At 37.4% G+C, this 22,179-nt stretch overlaps 1 protein-coding gene across 3 annotated transcripts in view; it reads left to right on the top strand.

Moving 5' to 3' along the window:
• PTPRM (protein tyrosine phosphatase, receptor type, M) overlaps positions 1-22,179 on the top strand; it is a 704,023-nt gene that overhangs the window by 347,418 nt on the left and 334,426 nt on the right. For all 3 annotated transcript variants that reach the window (XM_011994359.1, XM_011994360.1, XM_011994361.1), the window contains 3 exons: positions 5,845-5,954; positions 15,342-15,543; positions 18,425-18,527. In XM_011994359.1, coding sequence (XP_011849749.1) covers positions 5,845-5,954; positions 15,342-15,543; positions 18,425-18,527 — 415 coding nt within the window. The remainder of the gene's footprint in view (positions 1-5,844; positions 5,955-15,341; positions 15,544-18,424; positions 18,528-22,179) is intronic.

The following is a 22,179-nucleotide window of genomic DNA, read 5'->3' on the forward strand; positions in this document are numbered from 1 at the left end:
TCGAACCTCATAGCATGGATGTAAATGTTCCTTTACACAGACGATACGGGGAACCCTTGTATAAATAATAACATATTCATATAGTACATAAAATACAGTGGTAGTGTGTCATACATTTGACCTAAAAATCACTTTTCAGGCATCAAAATAAGTGACAAAGAACGTAGGAAGCCCATTGAACAAATGAACTGACTATTTTTAAGAAAAATAGTTGTTTCGCTTTTTGTTTCTTTATGTAACTGATAATGTAATTCTGACCATTGATTAAATCATGAGTTAAATGTTTAGAATACTTTATCATTTCATTTAAAGAACTAAAAAAGTATTTTTGAGTGTTTCTACCTACCCAGCACCTGCGTATTTCTGTAGAAGAAAAACGTAGAAGTAGCTAGAGTAGATGAGGAGCTCACTGCACATCCTCTCTCTTCTTGTATTGTCCGTCAAGTCGTGCTTGTGTTGGTTCCTCTCAAGCAGTAGTTTGGGAGGGAGTCTAAGTTTGGTGGAAGCCACTCAGTCAAGGCTGAGACCAGAAGCTCTATTTCTGTTTCTTCTAACTCTCTCATCTCCCAGAAGAGGAGAAGATGGTGTCCACATTGTCATCAAATCATGGCTGGCTCCTTCCTGCCATACACGTCTCTATTGACTCTGGTCCTAACGTCTGTTGTTTCTACTTCCAAAGTTTTAGATTGTTCTTTTCTGTCAATTTCCATTGCCTGTATTTAAATCCTTATTATTTGAAATTTATATAATTGTTTCCACCTTTTCTTTGTGGTTCCAGTTTTTTTCTGTTCTAATGCCCCTCTACTCACTCACTAATCTTAAAAATACATTTCCATCTTGGCTGTCTCTACAAGAGTCTTCAGTGGCTCTTCCACTTAATCTTCATTCCAGTGCCTTGGCTGTCAAGGTCTTCTATATTCTTGGCTGATATTCTAGGAGTAATAACTTCTCCTTCACAGCAGCTTGTTCTGCAAAGCCATCCCTGAGTGCTGGTCCCTGTGCCTGCTCTGTGCATCCTGGGCTCCCCATCGTTGCCTGATTGCTCTCCTTGGCCAGGCAGGGCCTCTCCTGGCCGCTTCTCAGGCCCGCCTACTCTGCTACCCGCTGAAGTTCTCCTCACATTTCAGGTCCTTCATATAGCTGTCTCCAGCTCTTCAGTCTGTGTTACTCACATCCTTCTGACCTTATTTGTACTTCATGAGATCCTTATCTCTGACCCTCAATTTCCTGATCTGAGAAGTGAGAATAATAAGAATTCTTAGATATATTAGGGATAGAAGAAATTTACATGGAGAGCTGGTTGTAACTGTCAGAAAGGGTCCTTTCTTAGTGTTGTAATGATTCATGGCCATTCATTATGATTCTTCTTTGCTCCCTCGTTATGTATTTATATGTATTTTTTCTTTTTATTGTAAACTATTTGACAAGAAGTACTGTTTTTCTTTTATAGCAATATGTGTGATATTGAGTAAGAAACACCCCAAAATACCTTATAAGTCTTTAAGTGAAATAATAAAGTATTATTGATAAGCATTTAATTCATGTTTTAATAAACAATAATGGTCACATCAATGAGAGAAATAAAATTCAGTCACTTTCAGATACGTGTTGCTGAAGCATGAACCTATTGAACACTATGGGTTTCAAACTGAGAACCGTCATGAGCCAGGAATTTTGTTAAGTTCCATCAAAACGTGAGGACAGAATTACTTTCTTTGTTTTTTTTGTTGTTGTTTGTTTAAATTATCTTGCTAGTCCCTGAAGCTGGAGCATGCATTACTTTGAAATAAAAATCTATTGTTTTCCTAGCACACTAGCATTTCTTAATTAGAAAAAACTTTAATTTCAAGTTATATTTCGTCACCCCTCCAAAAGAAATACTTCAGAAAAGGCAGAGAGAAGAAAGAAGTAGAATAATTGCCAAACAATACCCAGTTTGTAGAGAAAAGAATTGAGGAATCACTTTGTTTATCCGTTAACAAAGGTTATAATTCATTGAACGTTGTGAGTTTTATTGTAGTATAATACTTTTATTGAAATATAGTTTATTTCATCAGAAATCATGCGGAAAAAAAATTTACTTTTCATTAACATTAGTAGAGTCCTATATAGCCCAGGGATAAGTTGTACAAACATAGGTATTATGAGTTTATATACCAGATCCTGCATTCCCAGAACTTCTTAAAATAGGTACTAGACCTAAGTTACTATGAGGTACTATCTTCCCTAACTTAATTAGTAGTATATTAATTATTTATTCATATTGTTTTAATTTACATTGTCTTTCCGTGATCGTAAAGTGATTATCTGAATCCCCATTAGGGTTTCCTGTCAACTATTCTCCTGCCATCTATCACAGGGTCACCACCAGTACATTCTAGTAAGTTCATCCTTCTGAGATATCCTCTGCCTAACTTGATTTTGAATACCTCCTATGTCATGTTACTGTTAGCATTTTCTTTTATACAAATTGAATAAAACAAATATTTGTTTTGTTCTTTTTTTTAATTAAAAAGAATGGGTTTTTTTTTTAATACTTTAAGTTCTAGGGTGTAACAAATATTTGTTTTTTCTAACTCTTCACCTTCCTTACACCTGCACATGGGTAAATACATATTTTCAAATAAGAAATATCATTGGCTGCTCCGCCTATGGAGTAGCCATTCTTTTATTCCTTTGCTTTCTTAATAAACTTGCTTTCACTTAAAAAGAAAAAAGAAATATCATCACAAAATAGAGTCACTCGTCTTAATTATCTTGATGCTGTGAGAAAACTGATGATGCCATCATCATAAACATTTTCAGGGTTAAGAGGAAGAGACTTAGCTGAGTTTTCTCAGGCATAGCCGGTTTTAGTTCAGCTTCTAATTATGATGAACATTTTAGTCTCAGAGCTTGGAATTCCAATGTTCTTAGAACTCACCTAGTGTTGTCATTTCTAATATTTTTTGTTGCTTCAGCGTAGTCGTATATAAATTTCAACATAGGACTAACAATTATTTTCAAACTTACGTACTCTTTAGGGTTTGAATGTCAAAATTAACTTGGCTGGGTATAGTGACACATGCCCATGATCCCAGCACTTTGGGAGGCCAAGGCAGGAGGGGATCGCTTGAGCCCAGGAGTTTGAGACCAGCCTGGGAAACATAGTGAGACCCCATCACTACAAAAAGTAAAAATAAATTAGCTGGCATGCTGGTGTGTACCTATGGTGCCAACTACTCAGAAAGTTGAGGTGTGAGATCACTTAAACCTGGGAGGTTGAGGCTGCCGTGTGCAATGGTAGCCCCACTGCACTCCAGCCCAGATGACAGAGCAAGACCCTATTTCCAAAAAACAGAAAATCAACTAATTCCAACTTCATTTTAGGAATGAGGCAAATGAGACCTAAAGAGGTTCAATGATTTGTCCAAATTGCATAATTTAATCATTAGATAGTCTTAAATCAGAACCCAGGCCTCCCATATGAATCAGTATTTTTTTTTTTTTCTGCCAAACAACACTTGACTTTAATTGGAATAACCGTAAATGTTCTACATTTACATATAAGTAGCCCCTCATCTCAAAAAAAGGCGTACTATCTGTGAGTCCTTTTGAAATTCTAGGCAGGCTTTCCAATCCGTGATAGCCTTAGCAGTCATTAAAAAACTAATCATACCCTCTCACAATCTAAAACATTTTTTCCAACCCCCTTTAAAAAAGTTTATTGAGATATGTTTGTCCGTTCACCATTTGATAAATATTTGGGTTGTTTTTACTTTTTGGGTATTGTTACTAATACTGCTATGTATATTCATGAACAAGTTTTTGAATTAACATTTTTTTCACTTTTCCTGAGTACGTAGCTAGGAGTGAAATTGTTGGGTTATGTTGTAAATCTACCTGTGTTTAACCAATTGAGGCACTGCCAGAGTGTTTTCAAAGTAGCGGCATGACTTCACCTTCCCTCCAGCAGGGTATGGGGTTTCCGATTACTCTTCCTTCTTGCCAGCACTTGTCTTTTCATTATAGCAATGCTAGTGGGTATGAGGTGATATCTCATTATGGTTTTGATTTACAGTTTCTTGCTAGCTAATGATACTGAGTATCTTTTCCTGTGGTTATTGACTATTTGTCTTTTTTGGAGAAGTGTTTATTCAGGTCGTTTGCTCATTTCTAATTGTACTATTTGTTATCTTGTTACTGAGTGTTAATATAGCTCCTTTTATATTCTAGATACAAATCTCTTATCGTATATATGATATGCAGAAACCTTCTCCCATTCTGTGTCTTGTCTTTTCTTAATAGTGCCCTTTGATACCCAAAAGGTTTTCATTGTGGTAATGTACATTTTATCTAGATTTTCTTTCATTGCTTTTGCTTTTGGTGTCATGCCTAAGAAATTGTTGCCTGATCCAAGATCATGAAGATTTATTTATATGTATGCTTTCTTTAAGAGTTTTATAGTTTTAGTTCTTACAGTTAAGTCTTTAAACTATTTAGATTTAATTGTTATATATGGTGTGAGGTAGAAATCCAACTTCATTCTTGTGCACGTGGATTCCCAGTTGTGCTAGTAGCATTGGTTGAAAAGATTATTCTATTCTCATTGAATTTTCATGGTACTCTTACTAAAAATCAATTTACTGCAAATGTAAGGGCTTCTTGAGTACTGGGATTCTCAGTTCGATTCCATATATATATATATGTGTGTGTGTGTGTGTGTGTGTGTGTGTGTATATTTATGGAATCTGTAGCTTTGCAGTCAGTTTTGAAATCAGGTGAGTTCTCTCCTACCCAGTTATTGGTCATTAACTTCATCACCAAAAAATTTGATCATGCACCCCCAAATATATGCATATTTATAAACAGTATAGCTATTTTGTAAATAAGATAGACATACTAGTACACTAAATTGTATATAACATGAAGCATACTGAAACACTGCATTTAAAATGATAATGGGATAAATAATATTTTTTAATTATATTGAATATTATTTTATAGAAAATTGGCAAATAACATCTTCACTTTTGTTAGATTTTTGCAAACTTATAAGAAGGTGTTATGTATTTTAAGTTTTGAAAAATGGCATCAAACTTCCCCCAAATCACATATAGTATTAACAAATAAAATAATGTTTAAAGACTATATTGTTTTTTCGTCTATATCAACTTCTACTTTTTATTTTAATACATATATTAGTACAGTAGCTCATATTTTTTTTGCGTGGTTTTATCATTCAGTGTTATGGTTATAACTTGAATCCATGTGATATATAACTTATTTACTTTCAGTCTTTTCAGAACTTTATTGTATAACATAACTTATTAAACCATTTGATTTGTTTCTTATTTATTATTATTTTAAAAATCACTGCTTTGTGAACATTTTTGTATATGTCTGCTGGTGCATATATGCAAGAATTTTACTAGGAAATATACCTGCATGTGGGACCATTGGGTCATATGTTCTGTGCATCTTCAGCTTTACTAAATACTATTAATAATTTTCCAATGTGTCTCTACCAGTTTACACTCCCACAAGGAGTATGTGAGAATTCTCATCACTTCAAATCCTTCCTCATTTCTTTTGGAAGGGTAAAAACGTTTGTTTAATAGATGGGACTGAGCTCTGTCTAATTGATTAAAGCTTTTAAGAAAAAAAATGATAAAGTTATTCTTTTAATCAGGACAGTGTAGCTAAAATGGTTTAAGGTTCCAGATTTTTAAAGAAAACTTGAGTTTATGTGTGGACTATTAAAATCTTTTCTCTCAATAGGAGGTTAAAACCTACCAAGTCTAGAAAAATCTACTTTTTAATTGTTTATTACTTAAACATTTATTTCCTCCCACCCTCCTTTAGTCCCAGGTGCTGTTCCCACTGAATCCATACAAGGAAGTACCTTTGAAGAGAAGATATTTCTTCAGTGGAGAGAACCAACTCAAACATACGGTGTAATCACTTTATATGAGGTAGTATATATGTTTGTTAGTAATTTTTAATTAGAAATTCTCATTATAATGTAGGCTATCTAGTATTTAAAAATGCATAGTTACATAATATATTTTAAGAAGTTTAATGCTTTCAGTAGTTATAATGGTTGTTATATAGGAGAAAATTGTAAAAATAAGTTTTTGAATTATATATAATTTGAGGATTTAGCTTTGCAATGAGTTGGACCTTTCCAGTTTATATGTTATTATATGTTAAGACACAGCATTACATTTAAGAATTATCTTTATTAAAAACAATGAGTATTTTGAAACATGCATTGATTATAAGACAAACATAGAATTCTATTCTTGATTAGCTATTAAATATTTTGCTACTGAATTATAGAAGGACACTGATTATCCAATTAGCAAAGTCAATAAATACTGTCTCAGGGCTAACAATAGAATAATGTCTTTTGGTTTCTTAGTATTACCAAAACATCCTTTCGACTTCTGTGACATAGTTTTGTCTACTGAGGCATATCAAATGGTTGAATGATAGATAGCAGAGAAGAATTTGATGAATTGTTCAAGGAAAAAAATAACAGCAAGAACAGGGTGACATTCATCATCACATCTATGCGAGCATCATTTCACTATGCCTATTGTCATAGAAACAAGCAGCTGTGTTTTTTTAAGCTAGCATTTATTTGAATGCAAATTCGACAAAATTGTATGTTGTAAAGTTTCTAAAAATCGTGGCAAATTCTCCTATGGAACCTCTGCTTGAATACCTTTCAGAACTACTGACAAAAGCCTGTAAAGATGAGCTGTCAGACAGTGATCACTGGGAAACCCCTTCCCTGACCCAGCTGGCCTCACGTTTATGTTTCCTTATAATTTTTGAAAATTGGTATTGAAACACACACAAAATTAATTCAAAGCTAAGTGAAGAAAGATAAAAAAGTTGATTTTTGTACTGTTATTGATGCTGTTCATTGGCTGCCTCATTGTAAAAGAATTGAATATTATCAAAATTCATAGCTCAGCTTTTATAGAGCTAAGTGTTATAAACAAATCAAACAAGTTCATATTTTTTTTCTCAGTGATGAAAATCTTTTAGTGTTTATTTTTGGCCCCCAAAATAAACTAAAACTAGGTCTCAGTTTTGAGGATTCTTACCTAGTAACAGGATTTTAAACTCGGAAACATACAATCTTTGAAATCAACTTTAATTTCCAAGCCATAAGTTCATCTGTCCTAAAAGCCACATGTTGCTATGTAGACAGACAGCAAACATTTAATAGAGTCTTTCTTTTTAATCCCACAAGAGATGTATCTCTGTGTGGTAAGTCACTTTAACATGAAAACAATGGGAATAATAATTCAAAGGAAAAACCCATTAATCTCTCTGATTCTGCAGCCAGGACTACCCAGCTGAACACTGATCTAAATACTACTACAATGGGGATGCATGAATGTGTCATAAGTCAGGGTTTTAAAAATCAGATATGTGTAAGTAAAACAGATTGGTTCAGTTTTCTAGGGACCAAAGGGGAAATATGTGATCCAGGCTGAAGTGATTAAATACAAGCTTTCTGCCCGACAAATCTTTCTCCCTTTCCCATGTTTCCTACAAGTAGGAAGGAAGGGAGTCCCCAGCTTCCTCCAGGTAGGTCTTAGGTGGAGTCTCAGGAGGAGCTCTTCTTGAGCTGAGATGCACCTGTGAGCTGTGATTCACCCAGCCTATGCCAGAGTTTACAACAGGCACACACAGCTTCCTCCGGAGCTGCAGATACATGTTGAACCAGACTCAGTCCCTCTCTGGAGAATCACAGACTTCTGAGACAAAATTATGCTAAGAAAATCAAACCTTTGCCCCAAAAGAAACAGGGACCATGGCAACAGTGTATTCTGTCATGGAATCACATTTGAATACTGGTGAAAACCAGAAGGTGAGATAAATTGCCATGGTTGGAAAAAAGTTTAGTAACCAGTGACACAGGTGTTTCTTTAAGGAAAGCAGCACGCAGGATAAATTTTGAAGGAAAGAAAAAAGCACAGATGGAATATTGTTGATGTTTGTATTAGGCCGTTCTTGCTTGGCTGTAAAGAAATGCCAGAAGCTTGGTAACTTATAAGAAAAAGAGGTTTACTTGACTCATGCTTCTGCAGACCATTTAGAAGCATGGCACCTGCATCTGCTCCAGTCAAGGGTCTCAGGAACCTTACAATTATGGCGGAGGCTGAAGGGGAGCAGGCACGTCACATGGCGAGAGCAGGAGTAAGAGAAAAGTGGGGGGTGCCACACTCTCCTGTGAACTCAGAGCAAGAATTCACTCATCACCAAGAGGGTGGCCTGAAGCCTTTCATGAAGGATCTGCCCCCATGACCTGACCACCTCCAACACTGGGAATCTCATTTCAACATGAAATTTGAAGGGGACAAACATCCAGACCATATCCGTGTTGGAAATGAATATGCTGTAGCTTTAGGTTATTCTCAGGTCTCTCTTTGCTTATTATGAAAGATACACAAAAGCATTAATGATAAAAAACGGCTGACAGCATTGTTTTTTCCAGGAGTTACAGCAGTTCACAGCCTTACTTCATTCTTCTGGTTTTCTTCCTTACCTTCTCCTTTACACTCCTCTAACTCCATTGTCAGCCTTCCAGCACTAGCCTTGCCTCTCTGACCTCCTTGTCTTCATTCTGACTCAAGTCCTTCTCATACCTTACCCCTCCATCTCAGTCATTTAATTTTATCAGTCATCTTCCTACAACCTGGTTCTGATCATTACCCCGTTACTCAATAGCTGTCAAAATCTCTTATTTTGTCAAGTTGTCAATTTAATACTGCCCTCTGAAAGAATACTTTTAAGTGCAGAAGTATTCAAAATAAAACATCCTTGCTTCCCAATTTTACTTTTCAAATGTAACTACGATTAACAGCTAGATACATGTCCTTTTAAAATTTTACAAGGTAGAACCTGTAGTGCAAATTCATTAATAAATGTAAAATGGGTGCAATTTAATAAATGTTATCAAATCCAGCATTTTATTACAAGAATAAAATGCCATATGAGACTCCCACCTCACATCATACAAAAATAAATACCAGGTTCATGATTTAAACACAAAAGTTTAGAAGAACCCTCGAAGAAAAAGGTAGGAAGACCTTTTTATTATGTATTTTTCTAAGCTTGATATAAAATGCAGCAGTCATTAAAAATGAAGATCGAGGCCGGGCGCGGTGGCTCAAGCCTGTAATCCCAGCACTTTGGGAGGCCGAGACGGGCGGATCATGAGGTCAGGAGATCGAGACCATCCTGACTAACACAGTGAAACCCCGTCTCTACTAGAAAATGCAAAAAAACTAGCCGGGAGGTGGCGGGCGCCTGTAGTCCCAGCTACTCGGGAGGCTGAGGCAGGAGAATGGCGTAAACCCGGGAGGCGGAGCTTGCAGTGAGCTGAGATCCGGCCACTGCACTCCAGCCTGGGCGACAGAGCGAGACTCCGTCTCCAAAAAAAAAAAAAAAAAAAATGAAGATCGACAGATTTGCTTAGATAAAATTTTAAACTTCTGAATGATGAAAGATACCATGAAGGAGGTCTGAGTGCAAACAGAAGACTTGGAGAGATTATTTTCAGCACTTACAGCAGTCAACAGGCTGGTAGCTGTAATGTACAGAGAGCTCTATATAGTAATAAGAAAAAAACAAATACTGTATTAGAAAAGAAAATGGACAAAGACACTTCAAAAAAAAAAATTCACCCAGCATGTAAGCATATGGTAAAGTACCTACCCAACCTTACTAATGATTAAGAAATGGAATATTACAAGTGCTACAGAAGTTTAGATTTCTATAATATCAAGTGTTAATCAGTGATGTGGAGAAATGTGTACATGCATATTCTATTGATGGGAACATACATTTTGCAGTCTTTTTTTGGTAGGCAATTAGGGAGAATCTATCAAAATTTAAACATAACATGTCAAACCTATTTCTAGAAGTTTATTAGTAATACTCCCCAATGTATAAGGATATTTGTCCAAGTATTTTCGTTGGACCCTACTAGCTTTATGTATCTCTAGTGAGTAAATACCAGACACCTGGTCATGAGACTAACACATGGATTTTTTAAAAGCTTTAGTATGTCTAAGATATTGGAAAAAGACAGAAGTAGAAAAGGTACTGTTCCTTTTCTATTGAAGTAACTGCCCCATCAGCAACCAACTGTGAAAAGGATGAAATGAGTTCTAAACTTAGGGACTCAGTACGTGAGTGTGTGACTAGAGTATCAAGTGCAGTTTTGGTTGGGCACTTTAATCAAGTAGAATGGTCTAGATTTGCCAGCTGATTGGGACATTCAGGAGTCTAGAGTTGAAGACACGTTAATATCCTGAGCCTGGATAACTGGACTGTTAGTCACCATCAGCTGAGATAGGTGGTTATGTAGAGGGAATGAGAATTTAGAGGCCATGTTAAGAAGTTTGTTTTCAATACTCAAGGGCTTCTGTGATCTAACCCAAATCTATATTTATAAAGCCATCTCCCACTGTTTTTCTTCTGGAACTCAATGAGCCAGGTATATGAAATTGTTTTTTCTCCAAGAGCCTTCTGAGCCATCGCACACCCTGCTTTTGCTTAGATTCATTCCGCCTGTGCCATCCCATCGCTCTCATCCTATAGCAGCTCTGCTTATCTTTCATTATTTTATTCAAGTACTATACTCTTCCTTGAAGTATCCTAGATCCTTTGCTCCCCTGAAATCAGATTTAATTATTCATTCCTTTGTTTTCTCAGAATAATTGCGTAAACCTCAATTAGAGGATGGTGTTTTATGCTGGCTGAAATTACCATCAGCTCACACTAGGAGATTTTGATTCCCCTCTCCTATAACATGCAAGTCAAAGATTGCATGTTATTCTATTTTGGTTTCCCATTAATCTCTCAGTTTAGAATTTGAGGCTTTAAGTAGAGAAGGGGAAGACAATTTTGGAAGATTTCAGGCACTTACCTGCAAATCAGAAATCATCCAATAGAAGCAACAGTTTACTCCATCTCACCCAAATCTAACCCTCACACATGATGCTGAGATCTCAGTTTGCTTTTGACCTGGCACATCCCATAAAATTACTTACATCCAACACTGCAGCGGTAGCATTATTTACAGAGGCTTCATTACAGTTTCCTGGACCTTCAGCCAGGGACAGAGTACAAGTAGCTTCCAGACTTCCTTCTTGTAGCTTCCTGCTGTACTGAAGTACTTAACAGGCACTTAATAACCGTGTATTGAATGAACAAGTGAAGAGGTAAATGCTGAAGCCATGTGGACATTTGAGTTTGAGCATGGGGGTATATTTTGGTGCCGTTTAGAGCAGCTGCTGAGGTGGGTGAATGTCTGCCATCCACTCTGTGGCAAGCAGTGGGGTTGCGGAGTTAGAGTGCCCCTGCTGCCGAGGAGCTTTCCTCATTCTGATATTCAGACTCCGGGGCTCTGTGGATGGGTCTGAGATGGGGAAACCCATCACCTTTGTGACATTTTGCGGACGTGTACATGCCCAACATGTTTGTTTGTTAGGGGTGAGGGAGAGGATCTGTAATTTTTAGGAGTGTGTGAATTAGTGTATACATGTGTTTTTTAGAGGTAGATAAGAGAAGGTGTCTAATTTTTACCAGACTGTCAAAGGGTTATGACTGGAAGCCAGCTAAGAACCTCAGTGTTATTTTGCAACCACAAGGCTTTCGGCAAGTCCAAGCCCATCGGCCCTGCTGGAACAGCAAGTCCCTTAGTAAAGCATTGGCTTGATAGTCTTTGTGGGTGGAGCAAAGATCCCACTTGTCTGAGTGTTTACATGAGCGTATGCACACACCTGCTCTCCCCAGGAGGAGTTGTAGAAAAATAGATACTGAGTGCCAAATATTTACTGATCACAATGGGATCCAGAAAAGGATAAGACATCAGCCACTCCTCAGAAGGAAGATACAATTACATGAAATGTTCCAATTCCTCTGGCGTATTTAAATCATGATTGAAGATCAAAGAAGAGATTTCACAGTACTCCACGATTCATTGCCCGGTGAATTGTATGAACAGTCACAACACAGGCATTCAGTGGATCTAGGGATTGTTAGGCCAGGTTTAGGAAGGCTTTACAGATACACAGAATGGGAACTCTGGACTGGGACATGGACAGATACTTTTTTTGTCCCAGTCTCATCTCTGGAAACCAACCCTCCCTCCCTCCTTCCCTCCCTGCCACCCTCGCTCCCTCTCCCTTTCTGTCTCTGCTTTTTTTTCATTTGGTTTCTGTGACAGCTTTCTCTCCTTTGGCTCTCTTCCTGCATTTCTGACTCTTCTGTTGGCTTCTCCTCCTGTATCCTGTATCAAATACCTACATTCATTAGGGTGTGGTACCAGGCTCCCTTCTTTTTTTTCTAAACTTCCTTCACTAGTGACCCCCTCCATTCCAGAATTGAATATCGTCTCAATGCTCATCACCCCCAGTCTTCACTCTAGCCCAGTCCTCTCGAATCTCAGCTTCATGTCATACATGTGTGTCCACCTGACTGCCGTGGGCATTTCCAACTTAACATATCCACCTGTGTCTGTAAATTTCTCCCCATATGTTCCATTCTTTTCGGTACCTCTTTTGATCAAGCCCAAAACATGGAACCTATCCTTTATTCCATCCTCTTTTTCTTATATCCAGTCCTTCACTGAGTTCTGTCCATTTTGTCTCTAAAAGATGCCAGTTCTTTTCATCTCTTGCTGCCTGTACCAGCCCCACCTTATTCCAAGCGCCTGTATTCTCTCTCTTGTGCTATAGCTCTAGGCCCTGGACTCTGCTGTACTTCCTAGTGCCTTCCCCACTACCTCAATTGTGACCCCCCAATCAAATCAACCTTCTACCCACAGTCAAAGTGAACTCTTTAAAGGGAAATTAGATCATTTTATTTTCATGCCTAAACATGTTCAAGGGCTTCCTGTTGTATGTATCCAAACTTCTTATCTTAGGGTGCAAAGCACTGTACAGTATGGTCCTGCCTGCTTCTCCAGCCCCTAAGGAACCCCAACGACCTCCTTTCTGTTCATATACTGTGCCCACTCACTCCTGCTTCACTGCCTTAGTTCCTGCTGTTCTTCCCCAAACTCTCAGCATGACTGACTCCTTCCCTAAGTTCAAGTCTCTTCAGCTTAACTGACATCTCAGTGGGCCCTTCCCCTGCCACTCTGAGTGGCTGTGTATTAACCTCTCTCACCCGACAATTCTCCTTATTTTAGTACCTTGTTCGTTTCTTCCATGGAACTTGGTGTTTTGAAAGTATTCATTTACTTACTGTATGTCTCCCCAGCTCCATCCCACCCTGTCCAGATTCTCCGTTATCTGAAACAGGGCGTGTGTTTACCTGCTGGCCATGGTGCTTGCAGAGCGTCAGTGTTCAATCAATGTTTGAATAGAGTAAATGAATCTGAATAGGTAGAGAACATGGAAACAGAGCTAACTGTCTCATGTTCCAGGCAAGTGAAAGTTTACGGGCAGAAGCAATGTCAGAAAAGCCCCATTAGTGTTTGCAGGGCAGTCTTTATCCTGTGACCAGAACAGAAGGGAATATAATTGTGTAGTATCACAGATTCAGAAGTCAGTTTGGAGAAGGTGGGAGCAGGTCTGAAACACAAAACTAAGGAGTTTGGGCTTTCTCTCATATGCATTTATGTTTCATTAAGGTTTATAGACAGGCAATAAAATGAACGAGAACACTAAGCTAGCCTCAGTAGGCAGCGTCAGTCCTCATTTTAATTATACTCTGTCATAATTGTTGGATCGCTTCTCCCCTTCCCCTACCAGACTGATACCTCCTTCAGGGAAGGTACGATTCCTGGGGCACTATGCAAGACCCCAGCTCAAAACATAGTGCTTGACACATGAGAGGGGCTCAGTGAATATGTTTTAAATGTACGGGTGAATTAGTGGGAAACATTGGGAAGCAATTATGCAGCCATGATAGAGGTTTAGATCCATCTCCTCCAAACTGCCTTGTTCCCTGGAGGTGTCCGAGTGGAGGACCAAGTAATCACACAGCAGATACGTCGCTGACATCCCTCGCTTAGCTACTGGGGGCAGATTTGGCCTTATCTCTTCTTGACCTCCTTAACCTTGTCGAGGAAGTCTGTTAGAGGGTTAATAACAGATACTATGCGTGACTCCAATAGTGTCATGCACTGCAGTGATTAATATATACAGCAAACAGTTTTCTTGCTAAAGCTTATTTGATTCAATCTAAATATTCTTTCAGAGAGATCTTCTTAATTGTAATGACATGGTATAAATATAAGAAAAAAGAATGTCAATTATCACTTCGTATAATAACAGTTTTAGTGTTCATGCACATAAATTACAAGTAAGTTTACCTATTTAAAAGCAAGAAAAGTGCTCAGTTTTGCAATTTAAAACTTTAGAATATGCCACATTTTAAAATTATGTCATTACAACCAGTAGAAGTTAGTAATCACCACTAAAGTGCATGTTCTTGAGTAGATGATGAACTACTCACAGTGAAATTCTTTAAAATATCATTTGAAAGAGCAAGATTTAAAGGCACCTATGTTATATTTATTTTCAAACACTTCGGACTTATCCAACATACTTTGAATATCTGTTATGTAGCTAATATGAAAACTTCTAGAACTGTATTGTCTCATATGGCAGCTACTAATCACACATGGCAATTTAAATTCAAATTTTAACTAAAATTTTCAGTTCCTCAGTGTCACTGACCACATTTCAAATGCTCAGTAGCCAGATGTGGCTAGTGGCTGCATTTCCATCATTTCAGAAAGTTCTGTTCGAAGACATTGCTCTAAAGGAAAGAAATGAATATGGCCCATAATGATCACTCTATGTGTAGCATCAGGAGTGACCGGAATCTGTCTAGGATTCCAGCCATTGGAGCAGATGTCCTTGCCTGCGTTGATGAAAACACTTCAGTGCCCTTGTTCCCAATAGATAATAATCCTAAATCAAATTATGGCCACTAGATTAAAGATGAGGCCTTATCCTTGTCAGTATCTTATCTATTTGAGCTAGTTGTATATTTTCTTATTTTGTTCGAAACCAATTGTAATGTAGTTTTACAAAATGATATTTTGAAAGCAAACAACTTCAAAGCATTAGCTTAACCCTGCGCTCATCCTGTATGTTCTAATCTACTGGCTTAAGTTCCCCTGTCTATAAAAGTAATAACTCAACAGCTTTGGCGGAGTTCCTTCATCCCTCCACTGGATTCAGGATTTCAAGAGTCTGAGTAGGAGCTTATCATGAAGTGTCTGACAGTGCATACATCAGAAGGGTTTATTGGATAAAGATGCAATCTGAGTCCATCCGCTCCAAATATTTTATCACTTTCTCATTCTTTTGCAGATCACCTACAAAGCAGTCAGTTCCTTTGACCCAGAAATAGATTTATCCAATCAGAGTGGAAGAGTTTCAAAGCTGGGAAACGAAACCCATTTTCTGTTTTTTGGACTGTATCCGGGGACCACATACTCCTTTACCATCCGGGCTAGCACAGCTAAGGGTTTTGGGCCTCCAGCAACAAACCAGTTCACCACGAAAATATCAGGTACTCTACATTCGTGAGTTGTGTCTTTTATCAGAAGTAACATTTTTGTCCTTTTTCTTTCTCATTGTCAAGTATGCCAAGCTGGCCCACACTAACATTGTATCCAAAGGAATACCATTGAATGCCTGAAGCTCAGACTCATGGCGTTAAATGAGGTACTACAAATATTTGTCATTTGGGAGCTTGAGATCGCATGTGTTAGGAAGTGGCTATTGTTTCAGCAGGGCGCCTTGGAGGACTTGGGCATGAGGCGGAAGGTTCTGTTGAGACACTCTCATCCCCTTCTCAATCCAAAGTTGTCAGAGCAGTAATGTTGGAAAAATCTCTGTAATGAACCATGAACCATTAGGAGCTCAGCAGAAAGACAGTCATATGGAGTCTGCTTCCGAAGGATCAGCCTCCTTGGGACCTCTACCATAAGCAGATTCTGTCCTGAAGAGAGAGGCAAATACATGATGGTACCAGGCACTGAGGACCTCCAGCTTTTTGCTTTTAGAGACTTAATTATGTCATCTAACAAAAGACCTAATTTGAGAAATATTTCTAGGCATGTTCAACTGTGCAGAAAATGTCTTTGTACTTCAGACTAGAGGAAATTAAGCTGCCATCTGGTATGGGATATACAACAGCAATAAAAAAAAATTGCATGAATATTTTTTTTCCTTTTTTTTCCCCTTTGGGTATGAATGTGGAAGTGTTGAGTTTTGGCTTTAACTGTTTTGTTTGGAGTGAATCAGGTGGGGTGGAAGTAGGGAAACGAGCTAACTCTTGTTATCAGCCATGGTTAGTTCAATAATATTTAGCCTGACCTTTACATCTTTTGCCTCTCTTTCCTTGTTTTGTATTAATAAAAGTTATTGTTTGGAGTTGAAGGAAAGGAATGTTCACAACTAGAGTATTGTAAGTGTTTGGCTAGGTTTTGAGGGAGGGTTTAGAATTTTCTTTTTAAGCAATTATAACTTAAGGGATAATTTTTCATTATATAAGATTTTATGAGCACAAATGACTTGAAATTTAATACACTTGATACTCTGTGTATAGAATTAGGTTATAGAAACAGTATGGAGAATTGGGAAAGAGAAAATAAGTCTTTGGGAAGTTAGAATAATTAGAGATTTGAAAACTGACACAGGTTGAAGAAAATGGGTTGGTAGAAGAAAAACCACTGGACTTGGAATTTAAAAATCTAGATTCTAGTTATGATTTTGCCAGGCACTTCCTCTCTGATTTTAATCAAATAAATTTACCCCTACATACAAATTAAGATAATATTATCTAGTGTATGAATTTATCATGGGGATTTAAAGATGAAATAAGTGCCTCTATATATACCTCGAAGCATGTTTTAAGAAATTTTTCCCATGTAAGTTACTCTACGAAGATTATTGTCATAAAGAGTGTATTTTTTGAATAAAATAATTCACTTTTTCTGTTTTATTAGATAAGAATTCTTATCAATATGGTTGTATTAGTCCGTTCTCATACTGCTAATAAAGGCATACCCGAGACTGAGTAACTTATAAAGGAAAGAGGTTTGATTTACTCACGGTTCAGCATGGCTGAGGAGACCTCAGGAAACTTACAGTCATGGCAGATTGTAATCAATGGTTTTGACCACTTTCAGCATGCCAAGTTCAAACAATTTTATTGAAAATCAAGAAACCTGACATTTTCATTAGCCTATACGGCTCATCAAGAATAAGTATTTGATTTTTATAGTTTTAAAACAGTTACAGTTTACAGGTTCAAATTTTCATGGACCTATGAGAGGGAACCACTCTTGTATACAAAATGTAATTCTATGTTATGAATTTGAGTTAATTTTTAAGAGAATTGAAATAAATTTTAATGCTGACATGATTCAAGAAATGGAACTCAGAAGTAACCCATATCGTGATAAAACAATCTTTTTGTATATGTAAGACAATTTTAAAAACTGTATTTGCTAGAAACGACCTCTAGCTTTCTCATCAGGAGTCTCTACCTGTGGGCTGTGAAAATATGGTATGCCCTCCCACATCACAGCTCTGCGTAACGATTTGTCTTGTCCATAATTACTGAAGAGCTCTGTTGCTATCATAATAAGACTTAACAGTCTAGAGAAGGAAGATGCTGGGAACTGGCCTTGGAAATAGGGTTTATATCTGGAGGAGAACTAACATTTGTAGGATTGTATTTGCCTGTCTCTCTGTTCTCTCTTTGAATTATGATAATAAACATACAGGGTAGTTTCCCCATTTTGAGATATATAAAAGCTCATATGCTGGTTAAAACAAAACACAGCAAAAAGTCAAACCCAAGCCTTTCTCACTTCTGTTCCTATGTGTTTTCCACTGTCATGCTTTTCTGAGAGCCCACAGATAGTCACTAATTAATTCCAGCAAATCTCTCTGACTCCCACTGTCCTCTTTAAATCCCCAGTGGGTCTCTGGTACCTGAAAAACCTTGACTTAGATGGAATAACTGTAAAGTCTAGTGATTATTTCTTAAATATGCCTTTAACATAAATATTTGAGAACTCATGTGTACAGAAAAGTGTACTAATTGTAAGTGTACAGCTCGGTGATTTTTCACAAGCCGACTATGCTAATTTAGCCAGAATCCAAATCAAGAAACGGAATATTACTCACACCTCACAAACCCCCTCATACCATCTCCCAACTTCAACTGAAGATCACAGAGGGCACTATGGGCTGCTTTTAGCAGCTGTCCCTGTGCTTCTGTGTAGGGAATATATGCGAAGCTTGCTCATGGTCGTTGATAGCTCCAATGTAAAGTAAATGCACTGTGTTCTTAATGCTCTTTGTAAAGGGAAGTGGAAACTAAACTGAGAAGATCAACCAGAAATAATGAGTCTTCCATCCTATGCCTTTTCCCCCAGCGCCCTCTATGCCAGCTTATGAACTTGAGACACCTCTGAATCAAACTGACAATACCGTGACAGTCATGCTGAAACCTGCCCACAGCAGAGGAGCACCTGTCAGGTATGGAACAGAGGGGTGGGCCAGCTCTAGAGAGAAGAAAACTAAATCAAGTTGATTAATTCCTCCAACGTGTTTTCTAGGGATTTGCTGCAAATGTCAGCCAGCATGTAAATCCGTATCTTTATTAGCTCTAATTAAAAGTAATGACTGAGGAAAATGAAAGGGCTTTGACGTAAGGTGGTCAAGTATTGTTTAAAGGGTTTTATGCTGATGCAAGTGGGTTGTTCTTTTGAAGATAAGGAACCAAGCACTAGTCTGTTGAGGAGGTAGTGTTAAATTAAAAGGTGACTGCCTGATGCAATTTGGTTACACAAGGGCAGATGGCATTTTTGTTCTCAGCTCTCTTTGAATGGATGTTTAAATTTTTTCATTTGTGTGTTTACTTTGGGTTTTATGTCATTTAATTTTTAGTAAATTAGCTAATTTCTCAATAGAATATGGGATGTATAGTTGTTTTTTTTTAAAAAAAAAAAAGATGATTGGAAAGAACATTGTGAAGTCTTTATTTGAACAGATTTGAGTTAATTATCAACATCTAGGCCCGCGTCTTATCCCATGATGATTTATATAGCTAAGCAATTATAAAGTGTAACTTTTACAGTGACTGAATAAAATAAATTTATTATTTCCAAGACAGAGCAAAAGAATACCTGAATAACTCTGGAGTATCAACTTGTCATAAGCTCATTAATCTACATAGGTGAAATTTCTACTTGATTCGGAGGGATTTAAATGTTTTACCTTTGTATTATCAGAATAGATTCCCTTCAGAGTCATCTATTACTTTGAATAGAGTACTTGGAAGAAACATTTACATTGACAAGGCATTTTAGGGTTTATTTTCACATTCCTTTTGTAGAATTTGATTTCATTAATCTTTTTACAACTCGCTATATTTGATCATGTTTTCACTGCAGTATCATAAGGCAATCAGTTAGATTTCCTTGTGTTCATTAAAATATATATGGAGGTCTCGGTTCATAAAGTCATAAATAAAACCAGAATAGTATTAGTTTTTAGTGAAGTCAGATTAGGGAAGAGTCACAGAAATTTTTATTTCAAAAATCTCCAAATTTTTTAAAAGAATTTTTAGTTTATACTGTAGAAGAATGCAACACAGTAGCTCATGTAAAGTTTTATGCTTGCTGTTCATAGATGCAGTTTGTGAGAATACTGCGAAATATATAAAAGCTCTATTCCAAATTGGAGATCGTGTTAACTGCTACATTTCAAGTGATGTGCTTGACATTGCCCAGGCCCTCTGGGTTGATGCCTGTGGGTGGCACTGAGAGGTTGCACTAATCCGATGGATCCAAGGCATACATTAGATGCTATCCAAGACTCAAGTGTACCCATGGCCATGGGTCAGTCTTTGTTGACTTTAAAAGCTGAAATTTATTAAATGAAAATGTATGCTCTGACCATGGCCTTGGGAGCGTCATTTGTTTCTGATCCACTTAACAGTTACTCAGACTCAGCAATAAAGAGTCATTGGGAAAGGACTCGATGTTTTACTGCAGAAAGCATCATGATCATGTGAATAGTTAGAATTCACTCAGCTTCAATGCCTCCAAACCGAAGGAAGCTGAAAGCTTAATCATTTTTCAAAAACAGCCCGTTATTCCACAGTACTTTGTTCTTATATGGATACCTTTTGCACATTTTGTGTACTTGTGTCTTACTTTCAAACGCTTTCTGTTGGACTTTCATTTGCATCTTTGTATAGATCTGTCCAAGTTGTGTTGACTGGTTTGTTTTTGAGATGGAGTCTCACTCTGTCGCTCAGGCTAGAATGCAGTAGCCTGATCTCAGCTCACTGCAGCCTCTGCCTCCCAGGTTCAAGCGATTTCTTCTGTCTCAGCCTCCCAAGTAGCTGGAATTACAGGCGTGTGCTACCGCGCCCGGCTAATTTTTGTATTTTTAGTAGAGACAGGGTTTCATCATGTTGGCCAGGCTAGTCCTGAACTCCTGACCCTAGGTGATCCACCCATCTTGGCCTCCCGAAGTGCTGGGATTACTGGCATGAGACACCATGCCTGGCCAAGACTAAGTTTTAAAATAATTGCTCTTTGGGCGATCTGCCTGCACCGCTTTCCCAGCCCTCTTCCCTGGTCTTTACAAGGTGCTGGGCACACTCCAAACTACTGTTCTTTTTTCTAACATATGCCTCACTAAGACATGATTTTATTGTTGCTTACTTTTACACACGTCTAGTTGTTTTTCGGAGACTTTGGGACCTTACTAGTAGTTCTTGGTGTCCTCAGGCTTCCTATTCTAATGTCTGTAAAAATACATATCCAAATTCTTGTTAGAGTCCAAAATACATAACTTTCTCTGCAGACCTTACATCATTTCATCACTTCGTGTTGCCTCACCCTCTTTTCTAGTTGTCATAACATCCTGGTTTACAAGTTCAGCACTGCTGTGCTTTTAAGAAGGGTGATATCAGCATTGGTGAATATGCTCCTTGAATTTGCCAGAAGCACTTTGCCTCCAGTCCCTAATACCTGCTTCCCCTGTTAGCATCTTGAAATTAATAAATACATCCATGTTCATTATTCACATCTGTAATCTTAGAATCATGATCAATCCTTATGGGACATCATTCCATAAGCATTATGGGGAAACCTGCTATAGACATCATCTTTATTGGAAGGATGCCTATCTTAAATGGGTAAATTGTGTTGGCACACATTTGAGAGAGGAAATTATTTCAACCTCGCCTGTCGAAAATATATATATATATGTATCTTTTTTTTTTTTTTTTTTTTTTTTGCAGAAAAGTGAATGTTGTCTTCAAAAGATTCATTATATCGGACAACATAATTGAACTGATTATCTGTAGAATAGATGGAAGACCAATATAGCGAGAAAGACTAGGTTGGGGAAAAAATATGTATAGTACCCTCTAACTAAATAGGGCATATTAAAATTCTCAATTTCATGTAATGTTTAGACAAATAAGAACTCTGATTAGGGAATCATATGGACCTAAATATAAAGCCATAATGTAAATTAAAACATTTGAACACATCTGGAAATCTGCAAAATGCACATGTAATCAAACTGCAATACAAGAAAGCTTTTCCCAAATGATAAGATAAATACTAGAAGGAGGAGGGAAATGGAAGCGAACATCTGTTTGCTTTCCTGGATTTTGCACAGTATTGTGTATTCAAAAATACTGTCATTGTGTGATTTCCAAAACCCATTTTTTTCAATTGATTTGATTTTTTTCTTTAATCCATATTCATTGATGTTGAAAATTCAGTTGAACTTTGTTTATGCACTTCACCAAGTAAGGTGGTCGTGTATTGATTTCCCTACAAACACTCAGCTTGGTTCATGTAGATTCTTGAAATTGCATTAAACTCTCAATGTAAACGATTGTTGTCTTTTTATTGATCAGCACATCAGCTCTGTCACATAAAATTATTTAAATCGTGAGATGGCCCAGAAGAACACAAATTCCATCATTCCAGCCAGTAAACTAGCACCTAGGAGAGAATTTTAATGTCTGTTCATGGATTCAAAGTTTTTTCATTAATAAGATACGGAAAAGTTTTATTTTCTTTCTTTCGTTTATTTATTCTTTTCTTGAGACAAAGAGTCTCACTCCGTTGCCCAGGCTAGAGTACAGTGGTGCAATTGT

The sequence above is a fragment of the Mandrillus leucophaeus genome, unplaced genomic scaffold, assembly GCF_000951045.1.
Source record: "Mandrillus leucophaeus isolate KB7577 unplaced genomic scaffold, Mleu.le_1.0 Scaffold453, whole genome shotgun sequence".
In the NCBI taxonomy this organism is placed as follows: Eukaryota; Metazoa; Chordata; class Mammalia; order Primates; family Cercopithecidae; genus Mandrillus; species Mandrillus leucophaeus.